General features: G+C 71.1%; 1 protein-coding gene across 1 annotated transcript in view; it reads left to right on the plus strand.

The window, feature by feature from the left end:
* Positions 1 to 19,731, plus strand: part of FAT2 (FAT atypical cadherin 2) — a gene marked incomplete at both ends in the record, with an annotated part of 31,219 nt that overhangs the window by 3,667 nt on the left and 7,821 nt on the right. The window contains 14 exons of the mRNA XM_084242497.1: positions 41 to 252; positions 433 to 3,710; positions 4,391 to 4,705; positions 5,671 to 5,729; positions 5,810 to 6,109; positions 6,675 to 6,885; positions 7,911 to 8,050; positions 8,474 to 8,755; positions 9,596 to 9,806; positions 10,270 to 14,337; positions 15,487 to 15,683; positions 17,091 to 17,244; positions 17,560 to 17,793; positions 19,278 to 19,661. Coding sequence (XP_084098623.1) covers positions 41 to 252; positions 433 to 3,710; positions 4,391 to 4,705; positions 5,671 to 5,729; positions 5,810 to 6,109; positions 6,675 to 6,885; positions 7,911 to 8,050; positions 8,474 to 8,755; positions 9,596 to 9,806; positions 10,270 to 14,337; positions 15,487 to 15,683; positions 17,091 to 17,244; positions 17,560 to 17,793; positions 19,278 to 19,661 — 10,045 coding nt within the window. The remainder of the gene's footprint in view (positions 1 to 40; positions 253 to 432; positions 3,711 to 4,390; positions 4,706 to 5,670; positions 5,730 to 5,809; positions 6,110 to 6,674; positions 6,886 to 7,910; positions 8,051 to 8,473; positions 8,756 to 9,595; positions 9,807 to 10,269; positions 14,338 to 15,486; positions 15,684 to 17,090; positions 17,245 to 17,559; positions 17,794 to 19,277; positions 19,662 to 19,731) is intronic.

Consider the following 19,731-nt stretch of genomic DNA (forward strand, 5'->3'; position numbering starts at 1 on the left):
GCTCTCGGAAGCCGCACAAGCCCCCTCCCTGCCCTGGCAGCGAACCTCGGCCTCGCCTTTGAAGACGGCCGGGAGAACCGGTCGGCCTGCCCGCTCCAGGAATGCTGGCACCGCTGGCCGCTGGCAGCTGGTCCCGCAGGCGGGCGGCACGGCCCAGCCCGAGGCGTCCGCAGCCCAGCTGCCCCCGCCCCACCCCACCCACGCTGGGCCCCTGCACAGCTCCATTTTGACCCGAGAAGAGCCGGTGGGCAGGTTGGGGGAGAGAGGTGGACAGCCCCAGGTCTCAGGGTGGTCGCCCCCATTCCCAGCAGCCCAACAAGCCCCGGCCAGGGCTCCCCGGCCCCTCCACGCGCTGTGGGGCACCCCCCTCGCACACTGGCCAGCCCCCACTCGAGGCAGCCTGCTCCTCATTCTCTCCCCCCCCCCCCCCAGGGCTCTGGAGCTCCCCATCATGGTTGTCGCCTTCCTGGGCTTTGCCGTGCTCTGCCTCCACGCCGCCGCCTGCGAGCAGCCCCTGGAAGGGCCGGGCCCCCCCTTGGCCTGGGGCTTCACGCACCCCGTCTACAATGCCACCATCTACGAGAACTCGGCCCCCAGGACCTACGTGCAGAGCCTGGCGAGGATGGGCGTGCGCCTGGGGGCGGCCGGCTGGGCCGTGCGCTTCCGCATCGTGGCGGGGGACGCGGCCGGCGTGTTCAGGGCGGAGGAGCAGGTGCTGGGCGACTTCTGCCTCCTGCGCATCCGGACCCGGAGCAGCAGCGCGGCCCTGCTGAACCGGGAGGTGCAGGACAGCTACGACCTGGTGGTGCAGGCCACGGAGGGCACCCAGCCGCAGGACGCCCTGGCCCGGGTGCGGGTCCGCGTGCTGGACCAGAACGACCTGAAGCCGCTCTTCTCCCCGCCCTCGTACCGGGTCACCATCTCCGAGGACACGCCGCCCCGGACGCCCATCTGCAGGGTGACGGCCACCGACGCTGACCTAGGCCAGAACGCCGCCTTCTACTACGCCTGGCGCGCCCGGCCCGAGGCCTTCGCCCTGCACCCCACCAGCGGCGTGGTCACCGTGGCCAGGAGGCTCAACGCCACGTGGCGGGGCAGGCATGAGCTGCAGGTGCTGGCTGTGGACCGCACGAGGAAGCCCTCCGAGGGCGCCAGGGCAGGCAGCCTGGCCCCGCTGCTCATCCATGTGGAGCCGGCCCCCCGGCGGCCACCGGCCATTGTCTCGGTGCGGGTGGCCCCGCTGGGTGGCAGCGAGCAGGCCACTTACGCCACCGTCATGGTAGACGTCAATGGCTCGGGCGCCCACGTGGACGCCCTGGACATCGTGGACGGGGACCCCGGGCGGCTCTTCAGGGCCGTCAGGTCCTCCTACACCCGGCGCGGTGAGTTCCGGCTGGTGGCCACCAGGGACATCGACTGGCTGGAGCACCCGCACGGGTTCAACCTCAGCCTCCAGGCCCGCGGCGGCGGCCAGCCCCCCTCCCAGGTCAGGGCCTTTCACCTGCCCGCCTGGACGCTGGCGCCCCTCACCTTCGAGCAGGCGGTGTATCAGGTGCGGCTGAGCGAGTGCTCCCCGCCCGGCAGCCGCGTGGCCCTGGTGAGGGTCAGCCACGCGCCCCCCGGCCTGCGCTACCTGCTGCAGCCCAGCCCCGAGAGCGCGGGCTTCAGACTTGACGCCGACACTGGGCTGGTGTCCACCACCAAGCGCCTGGACGTCCGGGCCCACGCCCAGCACCAGCTCCTCATCAGAACCGACCCGGGTCTGGCCACCGCTACAGTGGCCGTGGACCTGGTGGACTGCAACGACCACGCCCCCGTCTTCAGCAGGCCTTCCTACGAGGCCGCCTTCGACGAGAACGTCCCTCCCGGCACCAGCGTCTTGACAGTGGCCGCCACGGACCTGGACCTCGGGGACAACGGCCACATCAGCTTTGCCATCGCTGGCCCCAGGCCTGTGCCCTTTTCCATCGACCCTGACCTGGGGGTCATCGCCACCTCCGCGCCCATGGACTACGAGCTCATGCAGAGAATCTACACCTTCCGCGTCCGGGCGTCCGACTGGGGGTCCCCGTTTCGCCAGGAAAAGGAGGTGTCTGTCTCACTGAGGCTCAGGAACCTGAATGACAACAGCCCCATGTTTGAGGCCGTCAACTGCACAGGGTCCATCCACCAGGACTGGCCGGTGGGGAAGCCACTGGCCACCCTGTCGGCCATAGACGTGGACGAGCTGCAGAACCTGAGGTACGAGCTTGTGGGGGGCAACGAGCTGGGGCTCTTCGACCTCCACCCGCTCTCCGGGGTGGTCTCCCTCAAGCGCCCGCTTCCGCATCAGGCGTCTCGGCGACCCGCCAACTACTCCCTGAGGGTGACGGCCTGGGACGGGGTGCACCGGGCCCCGCCCACCCTGCTGAGCGTGGCTGTGGTGCAGGACGCCGGACAGGAGGAGCCCGTGACCTGCCAGCAGACAGGCGCGCTGGCGCTCTTCACCAGGGCCGTCCTCCACGCGGTGGGGCTTGCGGGCCCGCAGCCGGATGACCAGGAGGACGTCCCGCCCCTGAGCGCCTACCAGGTCAACCGCCACACCCCCCAGTTTGCGGACCGCTCCCCGCTGTCCATCGACGTCCTGGAGCGCGCCCCCCTGCACACGTCCCTGGCCCGCCTGGCGGCCTCCGACCCCGACGCGGGCGCCAGCGGCCACCTGGTCTACGTGATCGCGGACGGCAACGAAGAAGGCCGCTTCGACATCGGGCTGGAGTCAGGGCTGCTGACGGTGGCGGCCCCTCTGGACTACGAGGTCACCCGCTCCTACGTGCTCAACGTGACCGCATCCGACCTGGGCACGCCCCAGAAGGCCTGCTGGAGGCTGCTGACCGTGAACGTGAGAGACTGGAACGACAACGCCCCCAGGTTCCCGCCCGGCGGCTACCAGCTGACCATCCCGGAGGACACGGGGGTGGGAGCCACCGTCGCGGAGCTGAAAGCCAGAGACGCAGACTCCGAGGGCAACGGGCGGGTGCGCTACAGCCTGCTCAGCCCCACCGAGACGTTCTCCCTCCACCCCCTCACCGGGGAGCTGGTGGTCAGCGGGCGCCTGGACCGGGAGTCGGAGCCGCAGCACGTGCTCCAGGTGGAGGCCCGGGACCAGCCGCAGGACGGCCCCCAGCTCTTCGCCATCGCCGACCTGACGGTCACGCTGGAGGACGCTAACGACAACTCCCCCCAGTGCATCCCAGAGCTCAGCCGCCTCAAGGCCCCCGAGGACCTGCCGCCGGGGACGGTCCTGACCTTTCTGGACGCCGCAGACCCCGACCTGGGGGCAGCGGGAGACGTGCGCTTCACACTGCTGGATGACGCCCACGGAACCTTCCGCGTGGAGCCGGCCACCGGCGCGCTGAGCCTGGAGCGGGAGCTGGACTTCGAGAGGCGCGCCGCGTACAACCTCAGCCTCTGGGCCAGCGACGGCGGGTGGCCGCTGCCCCGCAGGACGCTCTGCCACGTGGAGGTGACGGTCCTGGACGTGAACGAGAACCTCCACCCGCCCCGCTTCAGCGCCTTCGTGCACCAGGGCCAGGTGCAGGAGAACAGCCCGGCGGGGACCCCGGTGCTGGCCGTGCCGGCCCAGGACGAGGACAGCGGCGTGGACGGGGAGGTGCGGTACTGGCTGCGCGCCGGCTCCGGCCTCACGGCCTTTGGCATCGACCAGGACACAGGTAGGGGCCGTGATGCCGGGGGAGGGCCAGGAAGGCGGGTCGCCCCTCAGGTGCGGGCTGCAGCCGCAGAGGCGGAGACAGGCAGCGTCCGGCCTGCTGTGGCAGCGCGAGCTCGCCCCGTGCGGGCGGAGAAGTGTGCGCGGAGAGCGGGGCCGGCCGCCACCCCGCCCGTGTGCACACGCACGGCGGCCCGACACGGCTGTCAAGGTGACGGCCCCCACGGCGCCCACACGGGCCGGAGCCTCCGCTGCGCCCCCTCCCCAGAGACGCCGCCGAGCCTGGCTGCCGTCCACTCCCTTCCCCTTGGCACCTCGCGTGCCGTCGCTGCCCGTTCTGCTGCCTCCAGAGCAGAGAGCAGGAGACGTTCATTCCGAAGCCTGCCCGTGCGGGGGACGGAGCCCCGGCCGCTCCCTCACGCCAGCGGGCAGCGAGTGTCTGGGCCGCAGAGGGACGGGGACCTGCGGTGCCAGCCTGCCCTCCCGACTGGCTCCTCCTCTTCTGCGGCATAAAAAAGCTCAGACGGGCAGATGTGACTGACCGGCACCCCTGGTGTTGGGCCCTGCGATGGGGGTTGAGAACCGCCCGGCCGGCGGCTCCAGGCTCAGGGCAGGCTGGTGTGGAGGCCCCCGAAGGACACGGGCCGGCCCCGCCCTAACGCTCTGGCTGTGCGGCGTCCCCAGGCATGATCCACACCCTGGCCGCGCTGGACCGAGAAGCGGCGTCCTGCTACTGGCTGACCGTGCTGGCGGTGGACAGGGGCTCCCAGCCCCTCTCGGCGGTCACCGAGGTCTACATCGAGGTCACGGACGTCAACGACAGCCCGCCCCGCATGTCCAGGCCCGTGTTCTACCCCTGTGTGCCAGAGGACGCCCCCCCGCACACCTCGGTGCTCCAGCTGGACGCCGAGGACGCCGACCCCAGCTCCCAGGGGAAGCTGACCTTCAACATCACCGGCGGGAACCAGCAGGGGCTCTTTGCTCTCCACCCGCTCACAGGTAAGGCCGGAGCAGGGCGTCGCCACCCGCCGCCTCTCAGAGTGGACAGCATGGCCAGCGCCCCTGGACCGCACAGAACCTGTGTCGGCCTCAACCGGGCCTGCAGCATCAGAACGGGGTGGGGGACATGCAGGGACCTCAGCCTGCACTTGAACAAGGCGCGGGGTCCGAAGGGCCGGTGCGGTGCTGCCTGTTACAAAGTCTAACGGGGAAAGAGGAACCCGTGGGGTCCCGGGGGGCATAGGCCAAGTCAGGGCGGGCGGGAGGCCAGGCTGTCGATGTCCGGCCGCTCCCAGGCCTGGCTCCAACCGCGGGAGCTTCAGATAGAACAACGAGCCGCACGGGCCGGCCCCACCGCCCCTCAGGCCTCCCCTGCCTCTTCCCCTGCGCCTGACTGCGCCCCGGGGCTGCCCACTGACCGCCCTCTCGGCTTCCCTCGCCTGCAGCCCGGCACGGGGCCTTTGCACACACACTGGCCCCACCTGAGTCTCCTCCCTGCCGGGGGAGCCTCCGCTGTGGAACCCCGGCCGGCACCCCCACAGAGCTCCTGATGTGTCACATCCTCCCCCCCCCCCCCCCCCCGTCTCAAGGCTGTCCCGGGACGTCTATTTGTGACCATCCTGCCCTTCACTAGACCCCACCAGCTGTCCAGGAAGCATCCTGGTGCGTTTCCTTTCTCCAGCGCCTGGCGCACAGTAGGGCCTCGCGAGCCGGGGCAAATGCGCGATGCACCGTGGCGTCCCGCACCCCCGGTCTCCGCCGAGCCCAGATGCGGCTGAGGCAGCGACGTCCGCCTTGCGAGGCCCTTAGCTCTGCACCCGGCAGTGCGATGAGCTGCCCCAGGGCTTCCGCTCAGGCTCCGATCCCCCAGCGCCCAGGAGAAGCCCTCAGGGAGCAGACGTCCCCTTCCCCGCCACGGGGTGGCCCTGGGCGCCCTGCTCACTCCGAGCTCCCGGCTCCCCCAGGTCTGCTGACCACGGCCCGGCGGCTGGACCGCGAGGTGAAGGACGAGCACGTCCTAGAGGTGAGTGGCGCCGGGGCCAGGCGGGGCCGTTTCTGGGGCGTCCGGGCGGGGGCGCCCGAGTCACGCCCGTCTGCTCGCAGGTGGCCGTGCTGGACCACGGGGAGCCCCCGCTGCGGTCGGTGTCCCGCGTGGTGGTGTGCGTCCTGGACGTCAACGACAACGCCCCGGCCTTCCCCCACAAGCTGTTCAGCGTGCGTCTCCCCGAGGGCACGCCGGGGCCCGTGTACCGGCTGGTGGCCGCGGACGCCGACGCAGGCCTCAACGGCGCAGTGACCTACAGCATCGAGGAGGGCGGCGAGGGGGCCTTTGGCATTGACCCGGCCACGGGCCTGGTGTCGGCCACGGGCGCCTTCAGGGCCGGCGAGTACAACATCCTCACGGTGCGGGCGCCGCGGGGGTCTGTGGGGACGGGGGGGGGGGTGGTGGGGGGGGGCAGCGCCCACCAGGCTCGAGCGCCTCCCCCACTTGTACCCAGGAAGCCGGAAGCCCAACTCTGGCCAGAGGGTCAGAACTCTGGGCCTTTCTTGGGGGGCCCGGGGGTCTCCCCAGACGGCAGTCTGTGTCAGACGCGGATTTTGGCGGGGGAGGCTGCTCCGAATCAGGCTCAGCCTGGCGTCCTGCCCCGTGTGGCCCGGACAGGCCCTCCCGCGCCGGGCCCTGGCCCTATGGGCTGTGGGGCGGGTAGGACTGTTCTCCTGCGGGAGGGGCCCGGGGCCAGCAGTCAGGGCGGCAGACAGGGACGGCCAGCGCCTCCCACGCAGGCCAGCCCGGGCTTCCATTAGGGGACAGCAGGCCCCGCCAGGCCAGACCCCACAAGAGGGAGGCCCTGAGAGACCCACAGTGCTCGGCTGGCGGGACCAGCGTGGGCTGGTGACCCTTGGCCTCAGGGTGCGCGACCCTCACCTGGCCGCTCCGGCCCAGCAGCTTCGCTCCACCCCTCTTCAGATCCAGGCCACGGACGGCGGGCAGCCCGCGCTCTCGGCCAGCGTCCGGCTGCACGTGGAGTGGGCGCCCCGGCCCCAGCCCTCCTCTGTCCCGCTGGCCTTCGACGAGCCCCACTACAGCTTCACGGTCATGGAGACGGACCCCGTGACCCACATGGTGGGGGTCCTCGGCGTCGAGGGCCGCCCCGGCCTCTGCTGGTTCAGCATCACAGGTGGGGGCCTGGCCCGTGACCCGCCCAGCTCCCACAACCTCGCCCTCGGGGCTCCCCCTGCCACCCCCGGGCGCTGGGGCCGAGGCCAGCACCTTCCGCGCTGGGGACCCGCCAGGGCCAGTCAGTGCCTTGGTTTCCCAAGCGCCTGGGAGGTGGTGGGGGAGGAAGCCCCATCTGCCCTTCCCCTTCCGCGGGTGTGACACGCAGCGCGGAGCTGGCCACGCTGTCCCTAAAGCCCGGGCCGCTACTCCCGCACGGGCGTCCTGGCCGCTGCGCTCCTGGGAGGCGTGTTCCCGACAGCAGCTAGGGCCGGCCCCTGGGCCTCTGATGGCCCCGAGCAAGCTGCTGCTCGTCCATGTGCGTGCACGCACACACGTACCTGCACACACACGCGTGTGTCTGCACATAGCACTGTGCACACATACAGCACACACACGTGTCTGCACACACCTGCTAGCGCACACATGTACCGGCTCGCGCATGCACAGCGGGCCTCCAGGCCGAGTCTGCTCCGGGCCGCCCTGCCCAGCTCGGGGACAGAAGCGCCCGCCAGCTGCGACCTCTGGCGCCCTTGCAGCCCCGGTTCTCCACCCTGTGAACCTGCCGGGCCGGTCTTCCTGCTGCGAAGTGGGTGCCCGGTGCCCTCAGAACATCTGGAGACACAAACTCCTGGCGCCGGGGCGGCCGCTGTCCCCACCTCCCCTTGCTGCTCCCCACCCCTCAGGCTGCCCGCCGGTGTTGCCCAGCTCGCCCTCGGGGCTGCCGCTCAGCCCACTTTGGGATCTCACAGCTTCCAACAGGGATCACCCTTCCCTGGGGGTTCCTGTAGCCACCCACCCCTGCCCAGCGCTCGGCTCGCCGTGACCTGGACACCCACCCGCCAGGACGAGCCTGGCCTGTGCCCACCCCACACGCCCCAACGGCCCCGGAGCCACCCCCGGCTCTTCCCCAAAAGACAGTCCCTGCACCCCCACCCGCTGACGGCCAGGCCCCCGGGCCTGCCCCCTGACCACCGGTGCCCCCAGGTGGGGACCACGACATGGACTTTGACGTCGAGAAGACCACGGGCAGCATCCTCATTGCCAGGCCGCTCGACGCCAGGAGGCGGTCCAGCTACAACCTGACCGTGGAGGTGACGGACGGGTCCCAGGCCATCGCCACCCAGGTCAGGGCCGGGGGACCCCGCGTGGGAAGGGCGGGAGGCGGCCCGGTGGGGCGAGGCCTCTGAGAACGCCGGTGTGGCGCGGAGCTGAGACCCGTCTCCCTGGGGCCTCTCTGCTTCTGGGGCCGCGGGGCCGTCCCCTGCGGGGCTGCAGCAGGGGCTGGTCTGGAGTCCAGCCGAGGTGGCCCCAGGCTGCCTGGGGAGGGCGGCGGGGGGCACCCTGAGGGGCCCGGTTTCAGGCAGAATCTCGTGGGGGCTCGACGCAGAGTTCTGTGAACAAACCTTTGGCGCGGAGCCCGGCAGACGCGGCCCTGCCTGAGAGCCTCGTCTGAGCCCCTCGAGCTTGTGAAGCCACCAGCCCCCGAGCGTGGCTGCCCGACGGGGTGGGGCACAGACTCACGAGCCCCCCCACCGCCCGCCCCCCAGGTCCACGTCACCATGATCGCCAATGTGAACCGCCACCGCCCCCAGTTCCTGAAGGCCCACTACGAGGTCAGTGTCCCCCAGGACACGCCGCCCGGCGTGGAGCTCCTGCAGGTCCAGGCCACCGACCCGGACCAAGGCAGGGGCCTCGTCTACACCATCCAGGGCAGCCAGGACCCAGGCAGCACCAGCCTCTTCCAGCTGGATCCGGGCAGCGGCGTGCTGGTCACTGTGGGCAAGCTGGACCTGGGCCCAGGGCCCTCCCAGCACACGCTAACAGTGATGGTGAGTGAGGGACACGGCTGGGCGGGGGCACGCGGCTGAGCTCCGGGGCCCCTGAAGAGCCGGGACCCACCCTGGCTGGCTGTTCCGCCCTGTAGAGGTGGCCCCAGGTGCCTGGCGCGAGGCAGGGGCTGCAATCCTAGACGCCCCCCAAACACCTCCGGGCTCTCCTGCTCCGTCTCCACGTGTCAGAGACGCCCCACCCCGGGCCAGCACGGGGGCCCCTCGAGGGGATGCAGGGCACAGCACATGTCCTGGCTGAGCTGCCCCCCCACCCCTCGGGTCCTGTGTCCTCCCACCTCAGGCCCCACGATAGCTCCGCCCCGCCGGGGTCCCCGCACCACCAGGGTCTCCTGTGGGACGGATGCGGGGTGCGGGGCTCTGAGGGCACGTGTCCTCTTGGGCCCAGGAAGGCGCGGGCCCCACACCACTGACCCGACCTCGTCTCCTGGCCAGGCCCAGCCCAGCACAGCGCCTCAGCCCGCGAGTGCGCATCGCTGCGGCGGGCTTGGGAACGCCGCCCTGAGGCTTGTGCCCGCCTGTCCCTGAAAGCGGAACTAGCCGCTCGTACAGCGCAGCCTAACGGGCACGGAGGGGCGAGCCTATTAAAAGGGCAAAGGAGCGTGGAGGGTCTCGTCAGGCCCAGGCGGGAGCACATTTGGCCACGAGCCCCGTCCGCCCCCAGCCCCGCTTGGCGGCCCCACCCGAGGCCAGGAGTGACCGCGGGTTCCTGCCGGCCAGCCCTGGCACAGGCCCCTGCGGGGGTCCCTGCTGCGGCGCTATCACCCGTGGGCGACGCCCACCAGGCTGCGCTGATCCTGCCCCCACTGTGCCCGGCCACAGGTCCGAGACCAGGAGATGCCCCCCAAGAGGAACTTCGTGTGGGTGACCGTCCTCGTGGGGCCCGCCAACTACCACCCGCCCCGCTTCACCCAGCCGCGCTACGTGGCCAGCGTCCCGGCTGGCGCGGCCCCCGGCACCGAGCTGCTGCAGGTCCGCGCCGCGGACGGGGACCAGGGAGCTGGCGGCGAGGTCCACTACACCCTCCTCAAAGGTGAGGCCCGGCCTGAGTGCGGGCAGGGCGAGCGCGTGTGGGAAATCGCTGGGGCCCGAGGGTTCAGGGGCCCGGCTCTCAGAGCAGGCAGATGATCCGTCTAGAACGTTCCGCCTGGCAGGTCCACGCACCGCTATCGCCTGGGCCGGGGAGGCATGTTCACGCAGCGGGGTTGAAGTCCCGGTGACGGCTGACCGCCGGGGGCCAGCTGGGGCCCCACCTGCCGCGTCCCCCCTGTGTGCTCAGGACCACGAGGGGCTCTGTGGAGCAGAAGCCCTTCCTGCAAGGGCGCTGACCGCAGGGCAAGGCATGTCCCCTTGGGGCCTCAGAGGCTGATGCCGGGACTGGAGGCCTAGCTGGGAACAGCCCGTGCAGGGTTCTGCCAACCAGCTCCGGGGGCCAGGTGGGTGCAGTGGTTACCTCTGGGGTGCGGTGACTGTTGTCCATCTTGTCTTTGCTCCAGGGAACAGCGACGGTCTCTTTGACTTTGATGCCCTCCTGGGCACGGTCACCCTGGCCCGGAAGCCCGAGCAGGGCCAGTACACGCTGACGGTGAGGGCAGAAGACGGGGGCTCCCCGCCGAAGCATGACCTGGCCACCGTGGTCGTTGACGTCCACCCCTCGGACAGCAGCGCCCCCACCTTCTCGGAAGCCGAGTACTTTGTGGAGATCCCGGAGTCCATCCCGCCGGGCTCCCCGATCCTGCGTGTCACGGCCGCCAGCCCCTCTGGGGTCACCTACGAGCTGAGGGAGGGCAACAAGGACGGCGTCTTCTCCATGAACACGTACTCCGGCCTCATCTGCACCCGCGGGGTGCTGGACCACGAGGCGGTCTCGTCCTACCAGCTGAAAATCCGCGGCAGCAGCCTGGCGGGCGCGTCGGCGGACGTCTCGGTCCTGGTGTCCATCCTGGACGAGAACGACCACGCGCCCGAGTTCCTGCAGCCGGCCTTCGTGGGCCGCGTCAGCGAGGCGGCGCCCGCGGGCAGCCTGGTGGCCGGCGAGGGCGGCCATGGCCCGCTGGTGCTCCGCGCGCGGGACGGGGACCGCGACGCCAACGCCCTGCTGGCCTACCGCATCCTGGAGCCTGAGGCCGCCAGGGCCTTCCGGGTGGACCCCAGCATGGGCACCCTGAGCAGCGTGGGCGCGCTGGACCACGAGACCACGCCCTCCTTCCGGTTCAGGGTCCATGTGCAGGACCAGGGCCGCCCTGCGCTGCTGGCACCCGCACCCGCCTGGGTGTTGGTGCAGGTTGCGGACGTGAATGATGCCCCGCCCCGGTTCGCACAGCGGCTGTACGAGGCGGCGGTGCTGGGGCCCGCGCACCCGGGCATGGAGCTGCTGACCGTGCAGGCCCGCGACCCCGACTCGGAGGTCACCTACAGCGTGCGGGCTGGCAACGCTGACGGGGCGCTGGCCGTGCACCCCCGCACGGGGCGCGTGTCCGTGCTGTGGCCCGCCCTCCTGGGCCGCGGCCGCGAGCTGACCCTCGAGGCCTCAGACGGCCCGCACCAGGACAGCGCCCTGCTGAGGGTGACCGTCACGCCCGCCCCGAACTCCAGCCTGCGCTTCGACCGCAGCGTCTACCGGGCGGCGGTGCAGGAGGACGCGCGGACCGTGGAGACCCTGGCGACGCTGGGCGTGTGGGGCCGCCTCCCCAACGACACCCTGGCCTTCGCGCTGCTCAACAGCACGGACCTGTTCCGGATGGTGCCGACGGCGGGTGTGCTGCAGACGCGCGGCCTGGCCCTCGACCGGGAGCAGCAGGACACGCACGTGCTGGCCGTGGAGGTCAGGGACGACCGCTCGCCCCCGCGGGTGGCCCGGGCACTGGTGTGCGTGTCCGTGCAGGACGCCAACGACCACTGCCCCGAGTTCCAGCACCTGCCCTACGCTGCCGCGGTCCCCGACGGCACGGAGCCGGGCGACGTGCTGCTGCAGGTGTCTGCCACCGACCGGGACACGGGGCCCAACGGCGCGGTCACCTACGCTTTCGCGGAGGACCACCCCTACTTCCGGCTGGACCCCTACCTTGGGGACATCTCTCTCCGGAAGCCCCTGGACGAGCAGGCGCCCAATGAGTACCGGCTGCGGGTGCTGGCGCGGGACGGGGGCACCCCCGCCCTGCAGGCCACGGCAGAGGTGCTGCTGGTCGTGCGCAACGGCTCGCGCCCGCTGTTCCAGAGCCCGGCCTACCGCGTGTGCGTGCCCGAGGACGCGCCGCCCCGCACCCCGGTGCTCCACGCGCAGGCCCGCAGCCCCGAGGGCCACCGGCTCATCTACAACTTGGCGGAGACCACGACCCCGGCCGGCATCGCCGTGGACTTCCGGACCGGCGTGCTGACCGTCGCGGGCCCGCTGGACTACGAGTCGGAGCCCAGGCACATGCTCACGGTGAGGGCCACGGACACGGCGCTGGGCGCGTTCTCGGAGGCCGTGGTGGAGGTGCAGCTGGCGGACGTGAACGACAACGCGCCCACCTTCCCCCAGCGTGTCCATGCCGCGGCCGTGCCCGAGGGCCTGCCCGCCCACACGCCGGTCATCCGGCTGCTGGCCTCGGACCGTGACTCGGGGAGGAACCGCGACGTGTCCTACCAGATCGTGGAGGATGGCTCCGACGCGTCCAGTTTCTTCCACATCGACAGGGACACTGGGGAGATGTCCACCATTCGGGAGCTGGACTATGAGACCCGGCAGCACTTCGACGTGAAGGTCAGGGCAGTGGACGGCGGTGACCCCCCGCTCACTGGGGAGACCCTGGTGGAGGTCAGCGTGTCCGACGTCAACGACAACCCCCCCGTGTTCAGGCAAGCGCAGTACGAGGCCAGCGTCAGCGAGCTGGCCACCTGCGGCCACCTGGTCCTCAAGGTCCAGGCTCTGGACCCCGACAGCGGGGACGCCGCCCGCCTGGAGTACCTGATCCTGTCCGGCAACCGGGACCGGCACTTCTCCATCAACAGCTCGTCGGGAATCATCTCCATGGTCAGCCCCTGCCACAAGCCTCTGGACGCCTCCTACAGCCTGAGGGTGGGCGCCTCGGACGGGGTCTTCCGGGCCTCGGTGCCCGTGTACATCAACACCACGCATGCCAACAGGCACAGCCCGGAGTTCCCGCAGCGCGTGTACGAGGCCGAGCTGGCGGAGAACGCAGCCGTGGGCACCCAGGTGATCGAGCTGCTGGCCACGGACAGGGACAGCGGCCCCTTCGGCGCTGTCCACTACACCATCATCAACAAGCTCGCCGGCGAGAAGTTCACCATCAGCCCCGGGGGCCGGGTGGCCACGCGGCACAAGCTGGACCGGGAGAACGCCACGGAGAGGGTCATCGCCATCAAGGTCATGGCCCGGGACGGGGGCGGCCGGGCGGGCTTCTGCACCGTGAACATCATCCTCACGGACGAGAACGACAACCGGCCCCAGTTCCGGGCGGCCGAGTACACCGTGTCGGTGCCCGCCGACGCGGGCAGGGGCTTCCCGGTCATCCAGGTGCTGGCCCACGACGCCGACGAGGGCCGCAACGCCGACGTCACCTACTCGGTGGACTCCGCGGGTGGCCCGGACCCGGAGGTCGTGGGGGTCAGCCCGACCACGGGGGTGGTCCGGGTGAAGGAGAGCCTGGCGGGGCTGGAGCACCGGGCCCTGGACCTGAAGATCAAGGCGCAGGACGGGGGCCCCCCGCACTGGGACTCGCTGCTGCGGCTGCGGCTGCAGGTCGTGCCCCGGGAGGCGCCCCTGCCCAGGTTCTCGGAGCCCCTGTACACCTTCTCCGCCCCCGAGGACCTGCCCGAGGGCGCCGAGCTCGGCTCCGTGCGGGCGCTGGCCGCCCCTGACCCGGCCGCCACGGACCCGGTCATCTACAGCCTGGTGCCGGGCACCACGCCCGAGAGCAACCGGGACGGCATCTTCTCCTTGGACCGGAGCTCGGGGCTCCTGAAGGTGAAGAAGGCCTTGGACTACGAGTCCACCAAGTGGTACCAGATGGACCTGATGGCCCTCCGGCCCCACAACGGCACCTACTTGGCCTCCCTGGTCTCCGTCAGCATCCAGGTGAGGGACGTCAACGACAACAGGCCGGCGTTTGAGGCCGACCCCTACAGGGCCATCCTCGCGGAGAACATGCCCGTGGGCACCTCGGTCATCCAAGTGACCGCCAACGACCAGGACACCGGCGATGACGGCCGGGTGGGCTACAGGCTGCCCGCCGGCCCTGGCAGCGACGCCGACGGGCTCTTCGCCATCGACGCGGAGACAGGCTGGATCACCACCCTCCGCGAGCTGGACTGCGAGGCCCGCCGGACCTACCGCTTCTACGTGGTGGCCCACGACCACGGCCAGGCTGTCCAGCTGTCCTCCCAGGTCCTGGTGGAGGTCACCGTGACGGATGAGAATGACAACCCCCCGCGGTTCACCTCCGAAGACCACCGGGGGTCTGTGGTGGAGAACGGCGACCCCGGGGAGCCCGTGGCCAGTCTGCGGACCCTGGACGCCGACGTCGCTGAGCAGAACCGGCAGGTCACCTGCTACATCACAGGTGAACGGCCGCTGTGGGGCGGAGCCGGAGGGCGCGAGGCCAGGAGAGGGCCTGGGGCTGGCCCTGGCTCCGCCACTCCCCGGGAGTGTGACCTGGGCGCGGCCCTCAGAGCCAGACCCTGCTGGCCCGGGGGGAGCCGCCGGCCTCCTCCCTCCCCTCGCAGGGCAGGCGGCTCTCGCTGGGGCCGAAGCCCTGGCAGCCCCAGTAAACCGGGAGGTGCTTGGCCATGAGGGTCTCCGGTTACTCTAGGTAACGGGGGTCACGCTGAGCGCGCGGGTGGGCCGGCAGAGACACTGTCCGCTCACGGTCAGCTCAGACGAGGACACCCCAACCTCTGTCCAGAGATGGCCTGCTGCGGGCGTGGGCAGATGGTGGCCTCCGTGGGCCTCATGCCGCATGGGGCCCCGGGCAGATGGGACCCCCAAGCCGATCCCCCCTGAACATGGGAGGGCAGGCGGGCGGGGCATGCCTGGCCCTCTCAGGCGGGCAGAGCCACACCTGGCCGCTGCGTTCCTCAGTGGACTGCAAGCCGGCCATGGCCACCCTGCCCAGCGGCCAAACCACCACCAGTGGCCGAGAGGATCTGTGCTGGCCGGGCCCCTTCCCGGTCCCTCCTCCAGTGGAGGGTGGGCAGCAGGAGCTTCCGCCGCCTTCGAGGCCCTGTAAGCAGGTCCCGTCAGGGCTGGAGCAGGGCAGAGGCCTCGGGCCGGTGGCCCCCGCAGCGTCAGCAAGCACAGCTCTCGTGGTGGCTGCGTCGGGCTCCACTCTCTGAGGGTGCCTCCCGCCACGTCTGGCGTCTAGGCGTCCGGCATGGGCAGCTGGTGCCCCTGAGGCTGTCCTCCCCGCGACCCCTCAGCATGCGAGTGGCCCTTGCTGCAGAGCAGACCCTGGACACCAGGCGGTGCAGCTGGGGACTGTCGGTGCCCCTCGCTCCCCCTCACCCTGCCTGACGCTGGCTGGAGCTCCTCACAGGGCGGCGCCCTGGACAGGGGCCCTCGAAGCCAGGGCAGAAGTCCCGGCCACGCGGGGGCTGGGTCGAGCGGCGGGTCTCCCGCACGGGGGCCCTGGGCCTTCCTCCATGCTGGAGTCGGGCGGGCAGCTGCCAGCTCCCGGCGCTTGGCTCCTGGAAGCTCCATCCTGTCCTTGTAGAGGGCGACCCCCTGGGCCACTTCGGCATCGACCGCGTTGGAGACGAGTGGAAGGTCTTCTCCAGGACGGCGCTGGACCGCGAGCACACGGCCAAGTACCTTCTCAGCGTCACGGCCTCGGACGGCAAGTTCCAGGCCTCCACCCTCGTGGAGGTCTTCGTGCTGGACGTCAACGACAACAGCCCGCAGTGCGCCCAGGTGAGGCCGCGGGGGGAGGAGCCGGGGCCGCAGGGGTCGCTCTGGCCAGCTCCTTGGCTGCCCGCGGGGTGTCACCACGCTCTCTAGAACCGCGGTCCATGGTTCCCGCCCCGCCGAGTCCACCTCTCAGGCAGCGCAGAAGAGACCTCTCCGGCCTAAGGCTCAGCCCAGGGTCTGGCCGCTCCCCTGGGGGGCACTAGTCACTGTTCAGTGCACCAGAGACCCCTACCCAGCCCATGAGAGCTGGGGGCCGTCTGGCACGGACCCCCCAGGTCACGGGAGCACGACATGGGCTGGGGGGCATTCTTGGGGGACCTCACACAGCCCAGCCCACTCTTCCCCTGGGGGTGCGTGTCCGGGGGACACGTGTCCGGTGGGGTGAGCAGGGCTGTGTCCCTGAGGCGCTTCGCAGCCTCGTGGCTTTGCTTTGGGCCACATACACTTTCTGAACACAGGAAGGCGTTTTTAACTCTTGGGGTTCACGACCTTGGGACAGAGATCTCAGACACACTGAAACTCGGCCGGACTTGACAACGTCTCAAATGAGCACAGCCCAAGTCCACACCAAGCCGGCACGGCCACGTGAGCGCACGCTGACCACACACGCAGGTCTCTGGAAATGCGAGCACACACGTGTGCACACCCAGTGTCACCCGCCCTCACCACGCACCTCACACATGTGCACACGTCACCCTCACACACGTCCACGTGGACACAGTCCACATGCCCATCCACACTGCCGTCCACACTGAGACCACACGAGCAGCCGAGGCGAGGGGGGCTGCCAGGGAGCAAGGGCAGAGCCCACAGCGTCCGGGGGGACACCCTGGGTGTCGTCAGCAGGGCAGCCCTGGGGGGTGAGGGCGGCCACGCCCTCCTCCCCACCCCTCAGCCGCCCACCCTGGCGAGGGACCTCCATCCCGTGTGGGGGCCAGGACCAAGCCTCCCGCCTTCCGGGGGCTGCCAACAGCCCACAAGCACCCCAGGGCCCAGGCGTAGCCGCCCCGCCCGGGCCCACAGCCATGGCCAGCAGCGGCGGGATAGCCGGTTCCCAGACGCACCAGCCTCTGCCTGTGCAGGCCCCCGGGAGGTCCCGGCGGGGGGCTTGTGGGGTCCGGGGTCCAGGCCTGAGCAGACAGTGAGGGCTCCCGGGACGCGGCTGGGATGAACCTGCTGGGGCACCAGAAGGGTGAGGGGTCGGCCTGACCACCCCGTCAGGCCCACCTGTGCCGGGAGCCCAGAACCCCCAGAGAGGCCCTTGGTGCCCTGGGGGGCCGCCCTTTCCCGCCCCCAGTCTTCATGGCCAGCGTCCGCCACCCCAGTGCCCACAGCCCCGTCCCTGCCGCTCGCCGCCCCGCGGTCCCACTGCCCCTGCCTGCCCTCAGCGCCGCGGCTGTCCCCTGCCAGCTCCTCTACACGGGCAGCATCAGAGAAGACGCCCCCCCGGGACGCTTCATCCTGAAAGTCTCCGCCACGGACGCGGACTCGGACACCAACGCCCAGATCACCTTCTCCCTGCACGGCCCCGGGGCCGACGCCTTCCAGATGGACCCGCACACAGGTGGGCCGCCTGCCCGTCGGCGGGTGATGTGGGGCCAGCCGGGCCTCAGGGCCGGTGCCCGCCAGGGTGCCAGGTGCTAGAGGCGGGCCGGGGCAGCTCAGCCGCGGGGTACTCGCCACGGGAAAGAGGGGGTGCTGCCCTCCCCCGGGGTGCCCGCGCTGGGCGGCCCACCTCTCTGGGCTGCACCAGCATGTTGACGGGGGGGGGGGGCTGCACAGAGGGGTGCGGTGATGCCGCATCTGACGCCACGTCGAGGGGGCGGCTCGCACGGGGCCAGTGCCCAGGGAGAGCTCACTGTCGTGCTTCCCTGGCCAGGGGAGCTGACCACACTCATGGCCCTGGACCGCGAGCGGGAGGATGCGTACAGCCTGGTTGCCAAGGCAACGGACGGGGGCGGCCGGTCGTGCCAGGCAGACGTGCACCTGCGGGTGGAGGACGTCAACGACAACCCGCCCCACTTCTTCCCCGGCCACTGCACTGTGGCCGTCTTCCACAACGCCACCGTCAAGACGCCCGTGGCCGTGGTGCTGGCCCGCGACCCTGACCAAGGTGAGCGGGGCCTCGGCACGGGGCGGGCGGCAGGTGGACCCCCACACAGCCGGCGGGAGCTGGTGCCGCGATGGAGGCCCCGGCCACAACTGAGGGGGACTGTCCCGCGCTGCTCTGAGACCCAGCCTCGGCATGTGCGGGGTGGACAGCGGCCAGCACCCGGGACACGCCAGTGGGCTCCGTCGGCCAGGTCACACAGGAAGGGGCTGGCCCCAGCCCCGCCAAGCCTGTGGCATCCGGGGCCAATTTCCTGTCCAGTGACGGGGTTGAGTTCTCCTTCAATGTGGACGCAGCTGGGAATGCCTGCCACGGGCCGCTGTCCCCCTGCCACGGGGACGGGCTATGTCTGCGTCGGCCCCGCTGCCCCGCAGTCCGCCCGTGCCAGCCGCCCTGCACCCCTGGCTCAGACCTCATGGCTTGGCGGCTGCTGCTGGGGTAGACAGGCCCCCACAAGGCGGCCAGGCTGCTGCAGGCGGCCGGGCCTGCTCCCTGGCCACGCAGAAGGCTGAGGGCTCCCTGAGGCTTGACTTCTGGCTCGAGGAGGTGCGGCTTGGGGGAGTAGGTGCTGGGGTGAGGGATCCGTGCTCAGAACCGTCCACTCCCGAGGCAGGCACCCTGCTGCCCAGGCAGCCCTTCCCTGAGACTCCTACCATGGACACTGCCAGGGCCGGCCCTGCCCCTTGGGGGACAGCCACTCGGGGCTGGGGAGCGACTGCTCCAGCCCACACTCCCTTCTCTGGGCAGAGGGCCCAGCTGCCCGGGGCCATTGCGCCCCAGCTCCTCCTAGGGGAGCCGGTTCACGGGCACCCGAGTCCCCACCCAATGCCCCACGTGCCCCCACACAGCCGCCTGTCCTGAGGCCGAAGGGTTTACGGAGTGTGTGCAGTTTACGCAAACTCCCCGAGCGGCGGTCAGCGCCCTGCCAAGGGTGCGTCCTCCATGCGTGTCCCTGGCAGGTGAGCCCGTCTTGGGACGACGCTCACGGGAGCCCAGCTCAGGCCTGGCTGGACAGCAGAGCTCAGCTCTGGCTGCAGCCAGTGCCCCCAGGGCATCCACTCTCCCTGGGGCTGCTCTCGCGCCCCGTTACTGACCTGAGGACAGGCGCCAGGAGAGCAACCTGGGCCGGGCCGTGCTGCGTGCTGGGGCCTCTCTGCTGAGCGCTGTAGGGGTGCGGGACCCCACAGCCTGACTCGTGCCCGAGCCGGTCCAGGCCTGGTTCCAGGACCACAGTGCAGATCAGAGCCCTGTGGGTCGCTACCGGGAGTGGGCCAGGTAAAGCCACAGGTAAAGCCTGGACTCCCCCAGGGGCCCCGCAAGAGGACTGCACGGGTTTGTAGACGTCTTTCCACGAGGCCTCAGCCCTGCCCCCCGCCCGAGCCTCAGCCCCAGTCAGCCGCGCACGCTGCCCTGCCGGCTGCTCTGGGCCTCCTGGGCCCACTGCTGGTCACAGGGCCCGGCCGCGGGGTCACACGCTGTCCCCACAGGCGCCAACGCCCAGGTGGTCTACTCTCTGACGGACTCCGCCGAGGGCCGCTTCTCCATCGAGGCCACCACGGGCGTGATCCGGCTGGAGAAGTCGCTGCAGGCTGGGCCGCCGGCTGCCCTGGAGCTGACCGTGCGGGCCTCTGACCTGGGCACCCCCATCCCACTGTCCACGCTGGGCACGGTGACGGTGTCCGTGGTGGGCCTGGACGACTACCTGCCCGCGTTCCTGAGCCCCGAGCACAGCGTGCAGCTGCCCGAGGACGCCCGGCGCGGCACCGAGGTCCTGCAGCTGTCCACCCTCACCCGCCCGGCCGCCCAGAGGGCCGCCTACCGCCTGGTCAGCGGGAACGAGCAGGGCAGCTTCCGCCTGGACACCCACACAGGTGAGACGGCGCCTGCAGTCCTGCCCCGCACACAGGGACGGGGGAGGGGAGGTGACGGGGGAGGGGGAGG

The sequence above is a fragment of the Talpa europaea genome (genome assembly GCF_964194135.1).
Source record: "Talpa europaea genome assembly, chromosome: 9".
NCBI classification, from domain to species: domain Eukaryota; kingdom Metazoa; phylum Chordata; class Mammalia; order Eulipotyphla; family Talpidae; genus Talpa; species Talpa europaea.